This window comes from Gigantopelta aegis, chromosome 9, assembly GCF_016097555.1.
Source record: "Gigantopelta aegis isolate Gae_Host chromosome 9, Gae_host_genome, whole genome shotgun sequence".
NCBI lineage: Eukaryota > Metazoa > Mollusca > Gastropoda > Neomphalida > Peltospiridae > Gigantopelta > Gigantopelta aegis.
Genome location: NC_054707.1, coordinates 27,582,950 through 27,604,240, shown reverse-complemented (window position 1 = coordinate 27,604,240; position 21,291 = coordinate 27,582,950). Strand labels below are relative to the sequence as shown.

The 21,291-nt window shown below is 35.5% G+C and overlaps 1 protein-coding gene across 1 annotated transcript; it reads right to left on the bottom strand.

Annotated features, from left to right (window-relative positions):
* Positions 1 to 1,859: 1,859 nt before the first annotated feature.
* LOC121381028 lies at positions 1,860 to 21,253 on the bottom strand. The gene is made up of 3 exons (XM_041510108.1): positions 21,153 to 21,253; positions 16,847 to 16,975; positions 1,860 to 4,842 (listed from the first exon to the last, which is right to left on the bottom strand). Exons 1-3 carry the CDS (start codon positions 21,176 to 21,178, stop codon positions 4,734 to 4,736), a joined length of 264 nt encoding a protein of 87 aa, XP_041366042.1. The 5' UTR covers positions 21,179 to 21,253; the 3' UTR covers positions 1,860 to 4,733.
* Between the last annotated feature and the right edge of the window lie 38 nt (positions 21,254 to 21,291).

Genomic DNA, 21,291 nt, shown 5'->3' with positions numbered 1-21,291 from the left:
CCAGTCCCCATTAGAATCTTTTGAGTTAGGTCCTACCAACTGAATTTGGTAATTCTCCCCATCAACCTCTTACCTCCCCTTTCCTCCCCCCCCCCCCCCCCCCCAATGGAATCGTGGACTGGCTATGCCAGAACCCGAATCCATGGTGGACGTGCCCGAACCGTAAGGATGTGGGCACGTTAAAATAGTTCCCATTCCCATTAAGACTAACAAAAGCAATGAGTCTGTCACAGTACAACCGATCGCATTCAACACTTTTGATGTATTGTCAAATGATCATAGTTGACAAACTCGTACCTTTGATAACTGTAAACTATATGTCTTGTTTTATGTGACACTGAACTAGAGCAGTTTGGCAATTAAATGGGCATGCTTTGGTTTCTTTTAGCAGCTTGGGGATTAACACACATGTTTTGTCGTTAAATATAATATGTTTTAAATATCCATGTAATAAGTAAAGTTTGTTTTGTTTAACGACACTACTGTAGTACATTGATTAATTAATTATGGACTATTGAATGTCAAACATTTGGTAATTTTGACAGTCATCAAAAATAGTTCATATTTGTGAAAATGTAATCATGATTGTAATCATGATTACTGGGCAGTGTAATCGCAATCGTAATCAATTACTTTCATTTTCCTTGTAATCGTAATTGTAATCATGACATTCTTAAGTAATCATAATCGATTACTTTTGTCATGTAATCGCCCCATCTCTGCACAGAAATTGTATTAAATTGCATGGAGTAATTAATGGTGGTGTGCAACCTTCTGTTATGTCATAAATATAACATTTGTCAACTGATGTGCTTTAGTGCTGACCAGTGTGGTGCCACAATATCTCTTAGCATGTAAGTATTTTAATCATTAAAATGCTTTTAGTTTACTTTTACAAAATGTGCAAACATTATAGTGATTGTGTTTTTTAAAATTTATTATTAAAGTCCTTAAAAGGGATAGTAATTACTTAATATTTATTCTACAATAAACTCTTTTGTAGCTGGAGTGATCTTCACAAATGCAATGACGAAGTTTGGCTAGCGATCTGTAATGGGTATTTTTTGTAAATGAAGGAAAAACTACCACAAAAGACTGATTCTAAACATTGTGTATATGAACTGCATTAAAGGCATATATGGGACAATACTTCGGTAGCTTGTTGAATTGGAATGAATTCATTAATCCAATCTCGTCACTTTGCATTTCCTTACAACAACAATAAAATGGGTGTATGACATTTCCATCTTCAAAATGCTTGAAAAATTCCAATATCAAACTGCTATTGAAATTTTCTTGATTGAAAATTACTAATGCACCTGACTGTGTGAGAAGAAATGCACCTGACTGTGTGAGAAGAAAGAAGAAAATCTTATAATTAAAAAAAAGAAGTATTATTTTAATACATATATTTACAGAATATGGATTTGAAATGAGATGATGGTAATATGTACTATAATTATTATAATTACTGTAAGTATTAGAATTATTATTTATTGTGCATGAAGAACTGGATCCTAATTGCGAGTCCAACAGATGGCTACCCGAGTATTATGCAATACTGGCCCAAATCTAATAAATACACGATTACACACAGGAGGCAGATGCATGATTTTTCTAGGGATGGGTGCAACTTTTAAAAATAGTACCTACAGTATTCAAAAGTATACTAATGTAATCTTCCATAAAAATATCAAGCTAAGCAATTAATTAGATGTTCTCCATTAAATTCCAATGCATTGTATTCATGTGCTAAAGATGCACTTCATGGGGTGAACACACCAAACATCCTGCCCTTGGTTCCACACCTGACATACAAAAACATTTAAATGTGTTATAAGATGCTTTCAATCTATTTGTAGAGTTATATTCATTTTATTATGTTATAAAAGGTGATAATTAGACAAGACAGTGTCATTGCATTTTGCATTACACGTTAAGAAAATAGTAAGGGGTAGGGATATATAATAGTTTATATATAAGATTTGTGGGAATTTTTCAGTGGTGAAAACAATTATATAAGCCAAATTGTGTTAATAAAATATGACAGTGTAGTTTAAATATATTAAAATAACTCTGCATAAATTATTTTAATTATGAAACAGTTAATTAGAAAATGTATATTTTACAAAACTATTCATTGGTATGAACGTATTACCTATCTGTATTGACATCAAGTACTGTTCGCGATCATGGAGGGAAAAGAGCTGAACTGACTGCTCTTGACAAATTGTATTTTTCCTTTTTAAAAAAAATTAATCAAAGTGTTTGTCTGCTATTCATATTTCAGAAACGTGTATTTTTTCATGTAGTGGCTTTAAAAATTAAAAATGATGAACTGCATGTACATGCGTGAAGAATGTATTTTTCCAAATGAATGTGCCTTAACGCAGTTAGAAACCAATTTAAATTAAAAATACTGTTCTGTTTACTGGATGGTGTTACACTTTTGTTTACTAGAATGGATTTGTTTTAGGTCCACATTGTTGATTTTTTTGTTAACAGTTTGGAATATATTTTATTTCATGTACGGTAACTGAAAAATATGGAATACTATTTCCATAAGTATCGTATTCGTGTTTTTATCAATATCTGAACTCAGTTTGGGACATCGATGGTAAATGAAAGTTTGTTTTGTTTAACGACATCATTAGAGTACATTGATTAATTAATCATTGGCTATTGGATGTCAGTCGATAATATGGTAAATGATGGCAAGATTATTTTGGCAGTTCTCAGTTATCATATAGCCTTCATTTCTGCTTTGTAATAAAGTTATTTTGTATTTAACTGAATTATCCATTTCTTGTAAAATATATTCCCATGTACATAATATACTGATATATTTATCACAGATGAAGGTGGATTACACAAAAATATCTGGAAATTTTAATACTGGTGGTCTGCAGGTACTAAGACTGACCGTAAACTGGATCCATTTGTGTAATATAGTGCATTTTGCATTGCTAGTACATGTATTTTAATATTGGTGGTCTGCAGGTACTAAGACTGACCTTAAACTGGATCCATTTGTGTAATATAGTGCATTTTGCATTGCTAGTACATGTATTTTAATATTGGTGGTCTGCAGGTACTAAGATTGACCTTAAACTGGATCCATTTGTGTAATATAGTGCATTTTGCATTACCAGTACATGTATTTTGCTAATTATCTTTACCTGAAAAAAATGTAAACCCCCCAAAAAGGTATTCTGTTCAAACACCACTACAGTTCACCTGCAATTGTTTCATACTAGTGTCACAACATTCTGTGTTACAGCCGACCTCTCCTAATACCACTACAGGAAAGTATTTTTATAATAGTGTTGCACCATTCTGTTTTTAGAGCCATTCTCTCTGAACATCACTCGAAGTCATGGCAATATTTTCATACTGGTGGCACACCATTCTGTTTTACAGCCATTCTCTCTGAACATCACTCGTAGTCATGGCAGTATTTTCATACTGGTGGCACACCATTCTGTTTTACAGCCATTCTCTCTGAACATCACTCGAAGTCATGGCAGTATTTTCATACTGGTGGCACACCATTCTGTTTTTACAGGCATTCTCTCTGAACATCACTCGAAGTCATGGCAGTATTTTCATACTGGTGGCACACCATTCTGTTTTTATAAGCATTGAATTCTCTATTAACACCACTTGAAGTCATGACAGTATTCTCATACCAGTGTCAAATCATTCTCTTCTAAATAACATTTTCATAATTCATGCAGTATTTTTATACCAGTGTCATACTTTAACAGACATTCTCTCGTAACAACATTGCAGATCTGGGTCCCGTACCATGAACTAATTGTAGCTAAGGTTAATTGTAGTGATTTAAGGTGAGTTTTACAACTGGTACCGTAAACTTTACAGTCGTTCCACAAAGCAACCTTATGGTAGTTGTAAGTGCCCCTTTAATTATTAATAGATTCTTTGCAAAGAAGTGCAAATTAGTTAAGTAATAAATTGTTTACAGACTTTTTGGAACATGTTGGATGTATTCATTGGTATGGGACAATCATGAAGTAACTTTGTCAATTTATTCGGTAAGCGATAATTGCAGAATGCATAAGACATGAGAATTATCTCCCTTATTTTTGTGTGAAGGTCGTTAGGCCTAGACTGTTTTTCATGGATCACAGAGTTTCATAAAAGGTATTTGGTATATATTAGATCCATTTTTACACAAAGAGTTAGAATCCTTCTTAGAAAATTATCAAATCATCATCTAACTGCCATTTGACAGCTACGTTAGTGGCTTACAACTTCCTCGTACCAATTGTAAATTTTCACTGTAATTTACAATAGTAAGCTACGCCACATCGTAAAAATTTAAGGTCTCGATGGTAGGTATTTACGACAATAGTAGGGCTAAGATCGCTTCGTGGAATGGGGCCCTGGGACCCAATTCACTAAACTCTCGCAACTTTGTGATATCGCAGGCATTGCAAAAAGACCTGCAAAAAAACGATGCTTTGTTGTCTAGCAGAGCCTAAGAGAGCTTTGTGAATTAGGCCCCTGGGCAACATTTTCACACCAGTGTCAGACCATTCAGATTGTACAGCCATTCCCAGTAAAAGAAATATCACTGTGACAACATTGTCATATCTGCTTTCCACAAACAGAATCCATGGATACATAAACAATGCCAAAGACTAGTTGCTTGAACAGGTCTCATGCATTGCAGGGTTTTCCTCATCATGTAAAGAATCTGTAGATTCACTCTATGGTGGTGGTCCAAACTGGTCCATTGTATTGGTAACCAAAATAACATGGTCCATGAAGGAGTTGACGCTCACCCGAAGCTTTCGTGCTTCGCTGGCCTCGAAATGTCTGAAAGTATATTACATGAAAGTAGGTATAAAAATAGTGATTTATAATGAGCAGTAGTAATCTATACAGGGCCTGTACTACCTAAAGTCCTAATCAAAATGATACCCAATCATGTTTTTACTTATCACATATCAGGGCTCGAACTTAACAGTGGCACTGCATGATGGCAACTACTGTAGCTGCAATATGAATTGCTGTAGGTCAGAGGCTTTATAACGATATATGTATTAATTTAGTTTTTTGTGGTTATAAAAGTTATCAGTTTAAAATTGCCCTGGGCAGTAGGAGCAAGGGATATTTAATATGCATCATCTCGCAGACAGGTAGCACATACCAGTCTTTAATATATAAATGTACTAGTTGTGGCAGCAGTGGCTGGAACAAGAAATAGCCCAATGGGCCCACCATTGGGATCAATCATAGATCGACTGCACATCTCAATGTTTACGATGCCATGTTTTGATTAGGACTTTAGTAGCTGAACTACATTTACTTGCCAAATGCACTACCAGAGAAAAATATACCAATATATTAATGATACAGTGAAACCCCACTACAAAGACCAATATTTTAAAGACCAGAATATTTCCTCATTATTTTATAGTAAAAATACTCTGGTATTAAGACCACCTCACTATTACGAATTACGACAAGTAAAGTCAAACCCAATGGTCGTTTTCAGTGCATTTTGATCCCACAAATGTGACCATAGCATTTACCTGTACTGTCACACAAGCGACAAGCAATGAATAATGTATAGTTCTGTGTCCACACCAAACAAATAATTAAATAGTCTTATGTTTATTTTGCTGGAAAGAAAAGGTATTACTTTTGTATTAGCAAAGAGTTGGTCTATAAATTAGCATGTCATGATTAATTTTTGGAATATGTGCCACAGTCTTTTTATTGTATAACATGCACACAATAATTTTGAAAAGTGGTAATTACATAGAGTAATAATATGTTTCAGGAAAGTATATGGCATACCTATTTAGTACTTTATTTTTCACAAAAACGGTCAACAGATGCAAGGATCAGTTGCAGTCAATCATGTGATGCAGAAGTCACGCATTTGTATTACCTGTGGGTGATTATTCTTGTAGTTCAAGCAAGCCTTGAAATAAAACATTTTGGTGTACCTGACACAATGTCCTGCACCAATCAATTTTTCCCCGACATAAAAGAAATTGTACCTGTCACAAAACATTGTAAATAAAAATAAAATAAATTATGTTTTAATTATGTTGTTTAATAATTGATATATTTAATTACAAAATAACCAATGAAGCAATTAGGGCAATAGTCACCAAATGATGACATTTATTATTGTTACGTACTTACTAGTCTATGATGCATTAATACATGGCCTCTGGTAAAGCTGTATCCTAACCAGCCGCGAGCTGCATGAGCGATTATTTTAGAAATTGTGGATTTCAACTGCCGTATCCTAACTGCACGTGTGGGACGCGACATATAAATCTGTCGCATCGCGCACATACAGTTAGGATGCAGCAATTGAAATCAATGATTTCTAAAATAATCGCTCGCGGCCGGTTAGAATAGGGCTTAAGAAAGCCATGAAACTGGCGTCACTATCACTTTGTGTTGAACTTTCAGATTCATGATGATCCGACTCAGACTCATCCATTTTTTTCAATGTCATCAGTGTCTTGTTTGTGGTAATATTCTATATTTTTGGTTGCCGAGTGATCTTTAGCATTTGACACACACAGATTTGTGGACTATAATGATCCATGTGTCCGAAAAATCGTGATTATACTGCATTTCTTTTTTAAATGTTTTACAGAGCGAGCACGTCATAAGTGTAACCTCGCCTTTGGTGTTTTCTTCAAACTGTAGCCACAAAGAGGCATTTGTATTAACTAATCCTCCTTTTACCATTTTAGTTCAGTGCTAGATTTTAAGATACTACTCTGTGGGATATTCGTTTGGGAATTTTTGGGGGACGATTTAATCGGCGGCTGCCCGCCGCGGATACTGGGAACAGGGACAGTTGATTTGTCATTATCGGTACCTGTCTGTTCTTTTACAGCAAAGACTGAAGTTATTTTGTTCAACATCCTTTAATTGTTAACCACGAGGCAATTTGAATTGCAAACTTTAAACGAAAACGCCACAGGAAGTATACGCTAAGTATGAAAGGTCAATTACTAATATGCGTGACATCACTTTTTACAATGTAAGTTCCCGCAAAATCGAGACTATGAAAAATCCGACTGTAGATGAACTTCGTGTTGGACTGTCAAGTGCCCTGCAAACCGGTTCGAATCCCACTGGTACACATTTGTGTTTTTTCATTCGTAATCAATTTTTTTTTTTTAATTGGTACATTAAGTGTATTCGACTACAAAACAGCCGGCTTTTACTACAACGCGAGCTTCGGGCATGGTGACTGGCACAATCGACATTGTTACTGACAACCACTATTAAGGCCAATTTTAAGAAGTCCTGCCAATGGTCGCAATTGCGGAGTTTCACTGTATTTTGATGGAAATTCTTAACATAACAGTTGTTTATATGCTGTCTTTCTCTGCACAAGGATGAATGTTTTTCAGTTTTCTAAAAAAGGAATGGAATATTTTATCACCTCAGTATAAACATTTAAACTTAGGCTAATAGTTGTCTAACAAAATGGTTACATCTTCGCAAGCCAATTTAGATACCATTCCACTTGGTATGCTGCATTTCGTAACTTGGCATAGTTACTCGCATAAACTGATCCAGATTAATAATGCATTCTTTATGAAATAACTTGGAAACAACAATTATGTCCCTTACATGATATCAAAACTGACCAATCACATAGTGCTTAACATTGGACAAGAAAGAAATATGGCTTAATTCCCCAATCTACAATGGCATATGTGCACAATTTAAAATGTAACCTAAATACCTCTGATAACTGTGTAAATATGGGGAATGTCTAGACAAATATGGATCTTGTTGTCTTGTGGTCATAATATTGTGGCAAAACAGTCTTATAATGGATGACAACTTAACTAAAAAGTTTGATGATTACTGTACACCGAAAAAGCACGAAAGGTATATGTTCAATGGTCCTGTCCAAAAACTGAATGAAACTTTTGATCAGATTTGAGACAGCTATCCAAAGATTGTCATTATGAGGAACTTAAGAGATGGGTTAATGAGATACAGAATCATAAGAGGGTGTTTGTGATATTGCGACAAGAGCTCGTTTGCTGAGAAGGGGACTTAACTCTTGATAAATGTATTGAAATTTGTCATACAGCAGTGGTAAAGGCTTCCCATATGAAAGTTATGCCAGATCAGCCCGTAGTAGTTGATACAGTGCACAAAACATACCCAGAATTACAAACCCAGAAAATATATTTATGATATAGCACAAGGTTGATTTTTTTAGTGTCATGTCGCAGTCATGTCTGCCCAGCACAAGAAACAACATGTTTTAAATGTGGTGGCCAAAATCGTTTTCAGAAAATGTGTCAAAGTAAGCAACACAAACGTCAGCAGTTGTCTGGAACTGGTAGAAGACCACAAATAAGTCGAACAGCTGATCATAAACAACATACTGAACAGAAAGTTTATTCGGTTGATACAGAGTTCTTTGTTGATACTATTCAGTCAGATAACCGAGAAAATGAATTCTGGATTGTTCCGATTCAAATAAACAAAACTCTTGTTAAAAAAAAACTTGACACAGGTTCAGATGTAAACATATTAGGCTACAAAGATTTTCAAAACTTGGCGCAGAAACCAGAACTAAACAGCTGTAATGTTCATTTAAAAGCTTATAATGGAGGAAAGGTATCGGTGAAAGGTCAGCGTGTACTTGAACTTTGCTACAAGGATAAACGATACAGAGCATTGTTTGTCATTAGTGATGGGAAAGTACAATCCATTCTAGGCTTTAAGTCGTGTGAGAAAATGGGTTTGGTAAAATGAGTACTGTCAATTGAACTAATGTTGAAATTGATGTATTTAAGGAATTTGTAGATACATTGGTTGTTTGCCTGGAAAAGTGAGCATAAAACTTAATAATGATGCAGTACCAGTTGTTGAGCCATGTCGGAAGGTACCATTTGCATTATATGATAAACTCAAAGCAGAACTGCATAAAATGGAAGATATGAAGGTGATTGATAAAATAGAAGAGCCAACGGAGTGGGTGAATTCACATGTTGTTGTACATAAAGCTAACAGAAAACTTTGAGTCTATATGGATCTTTGGAATTTGAATAAAGCAATTCTCCGGGAACATTTTAAACTTCCTACACGTGAAGAAATCATGTAATGGTTTGCAGGAGCAAAAGTCTTCTCGAAACTTGATGCATCGAATGGATTTTGGCAAATACAGTGGGATGAAGAGTTGGGGAGTTCACGATTATACACATTCAATTCACCAATCGGGAGCCCCTGTGCATGATGTAACCTTACCGTGGTGCAGGGGTGTAACATTCTCTTTGAGAATGGCCAATACAGCACAAATTGAAGTTTAGAGTAAAAGTCAGTATCTATCTGTGATATTTGTATTTGTATTTTTGCAAAGTTCTTTACACTGTTTTTATTTATATCTTGAATTTTTCTGTTGATGTTGCTCATCACCGTATTTGTTTCCATTACCTTATATTGATGTTGATCATCACTTTAGTTTTGCATTAACCATAGTTTGACACCCAATAGCCGATGTATTTTTCGTGCTGGGGTGTCGTTAAACATTCATTCATTCATTCCAATCAGGAGATTTTGTTTTCTCAGATTACCATTTGGTATATCCAGTGCACCTGAAATTTATTACAGAATTATTCATTCATTGTTTGAATATATGGATGGAGTTGATAAATCGATGGATGATATCAGTCTGGGGTAAAGATGAACAAGAACATAACAGAAGATTGTGACTTGAAAAAGTAAAAAAAGTTGGACTTACACTTCAAAAAGTGTGAAATTAGTGTTTTAGAACTAACATTTCTTGGAGACACAATCTCACAAGATGGCTTAAAGCCTGATCCAAAGAAAGTGGATCGCTTTCTGCTCGATTTTCCAAAATGAACAGCGATTCTCAGAGAATTACTGGACAAAAACAATAACTTTGATTGGATACCAAATCATGATACTGCCTTTGAGAAACTGAAATGCTTGGTGTCCAGCAAGACTGTACTCCAGTATTATGATCCATCAAAAGCCATAAACATTTCATGTGATGCAAGTCAGAAAGGCTTGAGAGTGGTGTTACTTCAAAAACATTGCAATGAATAGCTTCCAGTATGGCCTCAAGAGCAACTTCAAAAACCGAAAGCCGACATGCTCCAAATGAAAGAGAAGCTTTAGCTTGGCTATCACTTATGCTTGTGAACGCTTTCATCAATATATTTATGGCCAGACTGTGGAAGTAGAGACGGATCACAAACCATTGATTGCAATATTCTCAAAAGGGTTGAATGATTGTCCAGCAAGAATCAAGCGATTACGTCTAAGATTGCAGAAGCACGACATTCATCTCACCGACACTCCAGGTAGATTCATGTATACAGCAGATACACTTTCCAGAATGCTTATTGAAGGTCAGAATTCAACAACCGAGAATGATGTAGAAATATTTGTGGATGGTGTTGTTTCATCAATGCCAGTAAGTGACCGGAAACAGAAAGAAATCAGCCAGTGTATGTCAACAGATACTGTTATGCAGTCTCTGGTAAACACAGTTTTGAACAGCTGGCCAGAAGAATGAAATCAGTGCCGACAAGAGTTGTTACCTTTTTGGAAATACAGAGATGAACTATCAGTTATTAAGGTAATGGTACTCAAAGGAACTCACGTAGTAATTCCAAAGAAGATGCACTCAGACTTCCTTGTGAAAATCCACGCAGGGCATATGGGTATGGAAAAGTGCAAGCAGAGAGCTAGAGAAGCAGTTTTCTGGCCTTGCATGAACCATGATATTGTCAACTTTGTAAAACATTACAAAACATGTCAAGTTAATCAGAAACAGCAGATGGCTGAACCACTACTTCCTCATTCATTACCAACGCAACTTTGACAAAACGTCTCAACAGACTTGTTATAGATGATTCGTACTCCAGTGATCCAGAAGTGATAAAACTTTTAAGTCAGTCGAGTAATGCAGTGATACTAGCAATGAAAGCTAAATTTGCTAGACATGACATACCAGAAGATGTTTTCAGTGACAACAGTCCATGCTATAGTAGTATGGAATTTGCTCAGTTCTCAATAGATTGGGATTTTCAGCATGTTACAAGTAGTCTGAGATATCCTCAATCCAATGGACTGGCTGAAAGACTTAAGTCGATAATGCGAAAATGTTTGGATAGTGGTGAAGATCCATATTTGGGGCGTTTGGCCTTCTGAACAACACAGTTGGGGAATGGACTTTCTCTAGCACAACTCTTGATGGGGAAACAACTTCGTGGTAATCTTCCAATTGCGACATCAAAATTGGCTGTTCCTAAATCAAAATCGGTGATAAATGGAAAAAGCAAAAAAGGAAACCTCAAAAACATTTCTATGAGAAAAAGGCATTAAAAGTATTAACACCTTTCTCTAATAGAGACTAAGTCAGAATTAACCATGATCATAACTGGACTCAACAAGGAACAAAAGTGGAAACTCCTGCACCAAGATCTTGAGTTGTGAAAATGCAAAGTGGTGCTGAGATTCGTAGAAACAGGCGTGATTTAAGACCTGATCACATTGATAGATCATCTAAGACCACTTAACCCAGTGATTGAGAAGAAACTAACTTACCGGAAGAGGAAGTGTTGATACAACCAACAACCAAACGTGGTCGTGACATTCGGAAACCTAAAAGGCTAATTGAAAACTACTTCACTGGTAGTGACTGGATACGGTTAGGGTTTTAGGATAAGATGCTATATTAGGACTGGATAAGGTTAGGGTTTTAAATAAGATCCAAAAATGGACAATTGTTAGTTTTAAAATTTTAATGGATAATTTTAAAGCACTGGACTAATTTTAACAGTGATAGAAATAAGAGAAAAAATTCACTTGTCCACCGGCCAAGTATACCACAAAATCTACTTGTGCGCCAACATTTCCACTCAATGTAGGACAGGAAGTGGATGCAGAAGAAAAAGTTAAATCCCTGGGCCCAGTAACATAAAGCACTCACAACACTTACGTCAGATGTACACCATACATAATGTGTGGCGTACGTCTGATGTAGGTAAGTGTTACGAGTGCTTGTGTTACCGGGCCCAGGGCTTTTGTTTTTAAACCAATTCGCTTGTTACTCTTCACTCCAGATCGCATGTAATTTCGTGACTCAGGTGACTACACAAAATTGTAGAATTTTTCACAGTCGAGATAGTTTAGGATTCAATGAAAACCAGTTAAAATGTTCTCGAGCACATTCCATTCAAAACACATCACAGGTTATCAACTTTCACTTTGAGCTGAAGACCTGGAAATAATTGTTTGGCTGTGCTTGTCGAAATGACCTGTCATAAATGAAAATATGCCTGTCACCAAATGTTGAAATAATGTTACTGTTGTCCTTTATTAATCATGTACTGTTACATATACTAGTACATGATGCAGTGAATTTCCTCTAAACAGTACCCTAAACCAGGGGTGGGGAAAAGCCCTTTTCTCGATCTCTGAGACCGAAATTATTTTTTATCCGTCAAGTGGACAGGCCTGCCCAGACATCGGTATCTCATGCATGATTAAAATAATAAATAAATAGTGGTCAATATGGCTAGTGGCAAGACGTCTGTGATTTTGAAGTCTGCCTAAGTATATATCGTCAGTCACTGAAGTCGGACCTACAGTAGTGTCAATCCACAACCACTAGGCTAGACATTAATTTTGTCAAAGTTGCTGAGCCGATCAAGAGATTAAACAGATGTTAACAGTAACACCATTCTTGGTGAGAGAGCCATCAAGGTATTACACTCCAATTAAAACAAAGGACCCAGAGTTTGCAACTGGTTACAATCAACACCTGTCAACACCTATGTACGGAGCTTTGTCGGGTCGAGTGTCCCAGTCCGAAGCAAGAGACTTTTGTGCAATACAAACTGCTTGAAATAGCATAAAATATACTGAAATAATCTATAAATGTATTTATTGTTGACTGTTCAATGTAGTCTATCCAATAATTATAAAGGATTTTAAAATTAATAAAAGTTTTCCACTTTTTTGTTAACAAGTGGGAGTAAGCAGAACAGCTACATGTACTGGTTATCTCAAGAGCCAGTAGAGGTAAAATTTCGTCCAATCAGTGATGTGTTATTAATCTCTTTGTCTAAACATGTGCTAGCTCAGGTTGTCAAACGCTTCAACAGTGCGATCTTTTATTAATTTTCAGGACACAGTACTGAATATTCGTACTTTTTATACATATATGGGATTTAAATTCATAGCTTTTATTCCTTTTTTATATTATTTATTCCATTATGTAAAATATATACAATTTGTGGCGTGGGTTTTTTTTCACTGATGTGATAAAAAAAAAAAAAAAAGTTTTATTCCTTTCTCTTTTTTTCCCCTCCCCCCTCCGTTAATGATGACATCAAGCGGGACCGATTGACAATTTTATTTTCCCCCACCCATGGGCCAAACTGGATCCATGGATATTCAGTTGTAGAAAGTAAAAGTCTTTGTTGTATTCTGTTCACTGTTAAATATGGAAAAGTAATAAAACTGTCAAATAACAACTACACTCAAATGTGGATAAAATGATGCAATTTAAAAACACTTAGCTTGGAAGGTGGGTGTGCATTTTCATCATCAAATAATTTGATGTTTTGTTGGACTTTTGGCATGTTGCAATTTCATTTGAAAATAAAATACAGTCGATATCTTTCCATGAATCAAAGCCAAAAACTACATTAAAATTGTTAAATACACATTAAAAACTTAACAACTAAAAATAAACTTCATGATTGTCCGGTCACTGCGGAAAGGCCTACAAGATGTAAACAAATTTCAATCATATTCGCAACTCAAATAACTTTACAATAACAAAGCTAGTGATAAACAAAATGAATACGGTGTACTGTACTTACTTCAAAATAAACGTTTCCATTTAACTTTGTCAAAAACGCAACACAACCTGAAGTGAAGATACTGTAGTGACAACTAACCCGGAGTCTCGTCCAAGGTAATATTCTGCCATAAATGATGGCTGCTACTTATGGGACCGTGTGGTTTCAGAGGTACAATTTACACTAAATAAACACAATGGAACTAGATGATTCATCCACTGTTCAGTTTAGAAGGATAGGCCAAAACATTCATTTAAAGGATGCGTTGGTCATTATAGAGCCATTCGCAATGCATAGGGTGTCCTCGGGTCTGTTAATAGACATTGGAAACTCTTTTTCCTGGAAAACGCCAAGGCGTTCTAGTAACGGTTCAAGTAGAAGCACGTGCATGATATTGTTAAAATTAAAAAACCCACAAAAAATATGAATTTTAAAATGCACTACATCGCACTGCTTCAACACAGAAATATTTATTCTTAATATTAATTTTATGATTACCAAAGCTTGGCAAATGACACATTTGTACCGGGCAATGTCCATGGCTAGACGCTTATTTAGGTCCGTAGGAACAATATTTGGAGTGGGGGACAGACACAACCTCTATGGTGCCATATTTTTACTTTTATTTATATAGAACGGATCTGTTATTTTCAGACTTGTTCTGATAACAAATCAACAAGAAACCACGTGATCGGGCCTATCCCGACTTTTCACGGATCGTAATTTTGTTTTGTCATACAAGCCTTGAAATAAGCGGTCGGTCACGGTCATTGTCCGGTACAAATTTGTAACTTGTCAGTAACAATGTCGATTGCGCCGGTCACCATGTCCGAAGCTCGCATTGTAGTAAAAGCCGGCTGTTTTGTAGTCGAATACACTTAATGCACCAAATGAAAAAAATTATTTGATTATGAATGAAAAAACACAAATGTGTACCAGTGGGATTCGAACCGGTTAGCGGGGCACTTGACAGTCCAACACGAAGTTCATCTACAGTCCACGTACCTGTTTAGTAGGATTTTTCATAGTCTCGATTTTGCGGGAACTTACATTGTAAAAAGTGATGTCACGCATATTAGTAACTGACCTTTCGTACTTAGCGTATACTTCCTGTGGCATTTTCGTTTAAAGTTTGCAATTCAAATTGCCTCGTGGTTAACAATTAAAGGATGTTGAACAAAATAACTTCAGTCTTTGCTGTAAAAGAACAGACAGGTACCGATAATGACAAATCAACTGTCCCTGTTCCCAGTATCCGCGGCGGGCAGCCGCCGATTAAATCGTCCCCCAAAAATTCCCAAACGAATATCCCACAGAGTAGTATCTTAAAATCTAGCTCTTAACTAAAATGGTAAAAGGAGGATTTAGTTAATACAAATGCCTCTTTGTGGCTACAGTTTGAAGAAAACACAAAGGCGAGGTTACACTTATGATGTGCTCGCTCTGCAAACATTTAAAAAAGAAATGCAGTGTGTCAAATGCTAAAGATCACTCGGCAACCAAAAATATAGAATATTACCACAAACAAGACACTGATGACATTGAAAAAAATGGATGAGTCTGAGTCAGATCATCATGAATCTGAAAGTTCAACACAAAGTGACAGTGAAGCCAGTTTCATGGGTTTCTTAAGCCCTATCCTAACCGGCCGCGAGCGATTATTTTAGAAATCATTGATTTCCATTGCCGTATCCTAACTGTATGCGTGCAACGCGACAGATTTATATGTCGCATCACACGCGTGAGGTTAGGATACGGCAATTGAAATCCACAATTTCTAAAATAATCGCTCATGCAGCTTTACCAGAGGCCATATATTAATGCATCATAGACTATTAAGTACGTAACAATAATAAATGTCATCATTTGGTGACTATTGCCCTAATTGCTGCATTGGTTATTTTTGTAATTAAATATATCAATTATTAAACAACATAATTAAAACATAATTTATTTCATTTTTATTTACAATGTTTTGTGACAGGTACAATTTCTTTTATGTCAGGCACAAATTGATTGGTGCAGGACATTGTGTCAGGTACACCAAAATGTTTTATTTCAAGGCTTGTCATACAAATTTATTTTTAAGTAACTTATTTAATAAAATTTACAGCAGATATATATGTAAAGATAACTCACACCTAAATAATAAAATAATAAATGTTAAGTAATGTGTTTTTAATCTTAGATTAACCCGTCAAACAGGTTTTTGTTTTATCACATTACCAATAATATAACCAGTAATTCACAAAAATCAAAGGAAAGCTCATTTTCACATTTGTGGTAAACAGGCAATTACTTTGTTTTAAACTAAATGACAAAACAATAACCACTAAGGTCAATTATGCTTGTCAGAGTAAATTTTCACTTGTTGGGACAGACAGACAAGTGCGTATTTCAAATGCGTATTTCAAATGCCGATCGAGCAGTTGTTCAAATCAACAGACAATAAAGGATGTTACATGTAACTGGCTATATTTGTCACGGGTATGTGGAGTCAGAACACATCATCATGGATTGCGAAAATTACCCTAAACATGAAATTTGAAATTAATTTTATTAACAGTGGCCTTTGATTGAATGATTCCCTTTCCCTCAAACAAACCCATGCCTCTTTCTTTGCATTGAAGTCATACTGTAAGTTTGTAAATAATGGCCCCAATGGCAGCTTCCTGATATAGCAACGCACATGAACATGCAAGTACAGTGATGGGGAAACCTTATTGTTATCATATGATGCATTTAAAATTGTTTACCAAACAAGAAATTTTGATTTATAGTTACTTGCCATGGTTACATGAATTAGCTAAATATATCATCGATGATGGCAATCATTTAGAAGACATTTTATCATCAAATTCAATAATGTGTTGAACATCAATTTGTTTTTAAATTAATTGATAAATTTGAAACTTGAAACCTGTGAAGATGATGCAAACCACACTTTTGACAAGAACTGAACGATATATCCTTACACATGCAACATGTTCTCAGCAAACACCAAAGTTCTTTTTACACCACCCCTCTTTGGCTCCTGGTCCACATTTAGAGATCTGTAAGCTATCTCAGCACAGCGCTCAGATGGAAAAGGTATCTTGATATCACTGTAAAGAATTGAGGAAAACATACATTCTTCAAAACACTATATGTGTGGATTTACATGTACAAATCTTATATGTATATATATGCCTGCCTGTGTATGCATACCATCATGTCATAAAGTATTTCTCCTGCTATACGTTTTGAGCACTTGGCATGAAACTTTCCACAGAATGATTGTACAGACCAAGGGACAAATTCACAATATATTATAACTTTACACTTACAGTTAGCTTCCGTAAGTTTACATAATATGTTTAGAGAAAATGATATAATTACAGAATATGGATCAGGTAAAGTTAGTTTGTTTTGTTCATCACTAGAGTAAACTGTTTTATTAATCATCAGCTACTGGATGTCAAACATTTGGTAATTTGGGACAAAGTGTCTTAGAGAGTATTTTTCTATTAGTAGCAAAGGATCTTTTATAGGCACCATCCCCAAGTCAGGATAGCACATACCAAGGCTATTGATATACCAGTCATGGTGTACTAGCTGGAACGAGAAATGGCCCAATGGGCCCACCGATGGGGATCGATCCCAGTCTGACCACACATCAGGTGAGTGCTTTACTACTGAGCTACGTCCCGCCCCTGTGTAATGGTCAGTGCAGGTCAGACCCAGGGCTTGAACTTAACAACAGCACTGACAGCAATTGACCCCTCCGTACGGCGTGATTGACAACTGCACTGGACCAATCATGTTTCGCGGTTCAAAAACCACGGGCCCAAATTTCCCTGGATGCCATTAGGTTAGACAACATAATTATTTTTGATGTGTAACGTTTTTGTATAGTTAGCATTAAAATTAGTTAAAATAATTGTCTCTTCCAACTGAATTATAATCATAGTAAACATATACTTCTGCTGACATGTGTTAACTGCGATGACAACTATGCGGAGCCTACGACTGACGTAAAATCAGTGTTTTCCTGCGAAACCGTCACATGGTATTGAAAATGAAGTTTTGCCGAAATCCATCAAAATTCAACTTATATATAAATTCTACGAAGGTAAGAGTTTAAGAATCACTTTCCCTCCAATGTAATGGAATTTACTGACTCATTTAATCAGTCTTCGATGTATATACTGTTGCTAAGAATCCATCGTTAAACTGCACACAGTCAGACGAATGGCCAAAATAAAAGTTTTGGCAAGACTTCCAATCGTTCCAGCATTCAGTTAATTCAGGCTTAAGTTAGGTTTAGGGTTAGTGATAGTATTAACAAGCATACTGGAACGTTTGGAAGTATTAGCCTTTTTTCCTTTTCTTTTTGTTTGCATGTGTGTATAGGCGTGAGTGTGTATGTGCTTTTGTGTGGGGGGAGGGGAGGGGGAGTGAGGAAGTAACCTATAGGTTGTGAGCTTTAGGGGGACAAGGAAGTATTGTCTGGAAAGTTATAAATTAGCAAATTGTATGTAGGGACCCTGAAATGTTTCGAAGCAAAAAAAAACAAAAAACATTTGCAATCGGAACAAATATATGCCGGTTACGGTTTCTTGGTTTGATTCGATTTAAGCCAGTGCATCACGACTAGTATATCAAAGGCTGTGGTATGTGCTATTCTGTCTGTTGGGTGGTGTATATATATAAAAGATACCTGGCTACTAATGTAGCAGGTTTGCACTCAAGACTATACATGTCAAAAGTACAAAATGTTTGACATCCAATAGCTGATGATTAATAATTCAATGTGCTCTAGTGGTGCCTTTAAACATAACAAACTTTAACTTATCCATTAGTCCCCCTCCACCCCACCCCTCAATTAAAAGAACCCAATTTTACCATAATATATATTAAAACAATTCCTCACCTAACAGCAGATCAATTACCAATCTTGGGTAATTTATAATAAATACTGGCAAGACATTTTAATCCTTTATTGTTGTTCTTAGAATTCTCAACTTAATGGTTTCTGCCAGAGGGTACTGAGGTTAAACTTATGTACCCTAAAATCTTGGAAATTAATAGATATATGTTTTAATGTCTAGATAAATGATAGTAAAAGAACTGCTGTTTATAAATGGTCATGTGCTTGAAATGTAATGTCCTAACCCTAATTTGAAAACATTTCAAACCCATAACCACCTAGATGAGGCACTTACATCTGTTTTGTTTTTATTACCTACCCTAAATATGATTTTCTTTTGGAGACAGTAGTTTTGTTTTTTCATCATTATTTTATACCCCAAATTTGAGCAAAGCATAGGCATTTTTCTTCTTCCACATGTCATCTTATATGTAGCTTTGTGCAACTTTCTAACAGAAATCAAATAACATCATCAAAGTTAAATACATTGTTTACTACTTTTCTTAATTTACTGCTATACTTTTTAATTTTATACTTTGTTTAGTCACACTGATTTTGTTTCCTGTTAAAAAAGAAAATTTCCTAAAATTAAATTAAACATTAAATTAATAAAACGATATGTAATTAAGTTACAGACTAATGTACTTCTTCAAATGGATGTGAAATACTTAACATGTTTGTTTTTATATATTTCAGCAACTGGACCAATGGATGTGGAGTCATTGATTAGACGTCGAAAATGAGATTCTGAAGACAAACTATTAAACAAATTACACTGCATAGATATTGAGGACAGAATGATAGAAATAATAGAACAGTTTCAACTGATACTGTATGTGAAAGAAAAACTGGGGCAGGGGGTGAAATTGCTGCTGAAAATGAAACACTTTCAACAATTTCATTTAATACAATATTTTATTGTTTTTTGTGTTTGACATATTGCTGCTAATTAAGGAGTAATTCAGACTTCCAAGACTTGGGATTCAGTTTGACACCACCCATCAAATGGTAATCCTTAATTGCTCAGTGAACTGTACAAGTTTCGAGGATTTGGAGATAGATGTCACAGAAAGATACATTTTTGAATAAATATATTTACCGGTACTAGACTGCATGGCGATTAATATGTAAACACCCTCTCTTTGAGAAAAAAGAAAATGTTAGGAAATATTCTCATAATAAATATTAAACAAATTGTGTGAACTGCAATCTGTGGTTTAGTTTCATGTTATATATAATTTTGCCTCTTTTTTTTTTTTATATACCGTATACATTTTTTAAATTAAATTTTTATTTTGTATCATTATTACTGTTCTGTAGGCATGCATTGTCTTATAATATTTCTTACTATTTTTTATCTGCCTATGCCTCTGGAACAGATAAAGTTTTGTGAGTACATTTTGTGTGACAGTAGGATAACTAATGGGGGGGGGGGGGTGAGATTGGGTTGTGGGGGCCAGAAGCTTCAAGTTTGATTCCCATGCAACAGTTGTTGCCACAACACCTGAGTTTATAATTTATTTAAACACTGTGTTGTACTGGCTTAATTGGCAAATATTTTACAGACTGTCCAGCTATCCTACTTTTTTGTACTTTTTGGTCTTTGTTCTATTTTTCCTACTTTTTCTTCAGAATACTTAGTTTTTCTTACTTTTTTGTTTGAAAATGCCACGAATTGCTGTTAAAGTGTGCATATAAAAGTCATCAGTTATGGGAATTATTTTAATTTTTCTTGACAGCAAGATATATCTCCCAATTTGTGGCACCATATAATCTCAACATATTAAAATTATACCCTCAAAGCCAACATATTTTCATACAAACATACATATTTTTTCCGAAATTGGATGCCACAGATCAAACTTTAGTTTGATTATTCTCGATTCCTATCATGACATTAAACTTACATATTGTTAACCAGTACCAATACTCCACAAAGAAACCTGACGCCGCTATGAACATGCACTGTGGTTTCTTGTGGTGACATATTTATAACAAAGTGTGCCTTCCCCTACATACCAATAGGTAAAATATCTTACTGTTATCCCCCTATTGTTAGGGTTAGGCCCGGATTAGATTTAGGGGTATAATATCCGCCCGGTCCCCTCCATTATTATTTTTAGTTAGGGTTGAGGGTTAGGGTTAGGGTTAGGGTTAGGGTTAGGGTTGGGATTATGGCTGGGGTTAGGGCTAGGGTTAGGGTTAGGGGAAGGGGGGACCGGGCGGATATTTTTCCGATTTAGGGTTAGGATAAGGTTCCCTCTTTATACATGTATAATGGGGGTGGGGGTGGGGTGTATTAAAGGTGGACATCTTTCCCATCCAAAAACTAATATCCATTATGTGGGACAGACGGACGAATAAAAGGATACATGCTCATCTCATTCTTGACATTCATTATGAGAGTTACAGCGTTTTTGACGTTTATTGGAGAAAATAATCAACACATGGTATACAACAGCGTAGCATTTGCTTTACCAAAATCATATGAAAACCAGTCAACAACAGGAA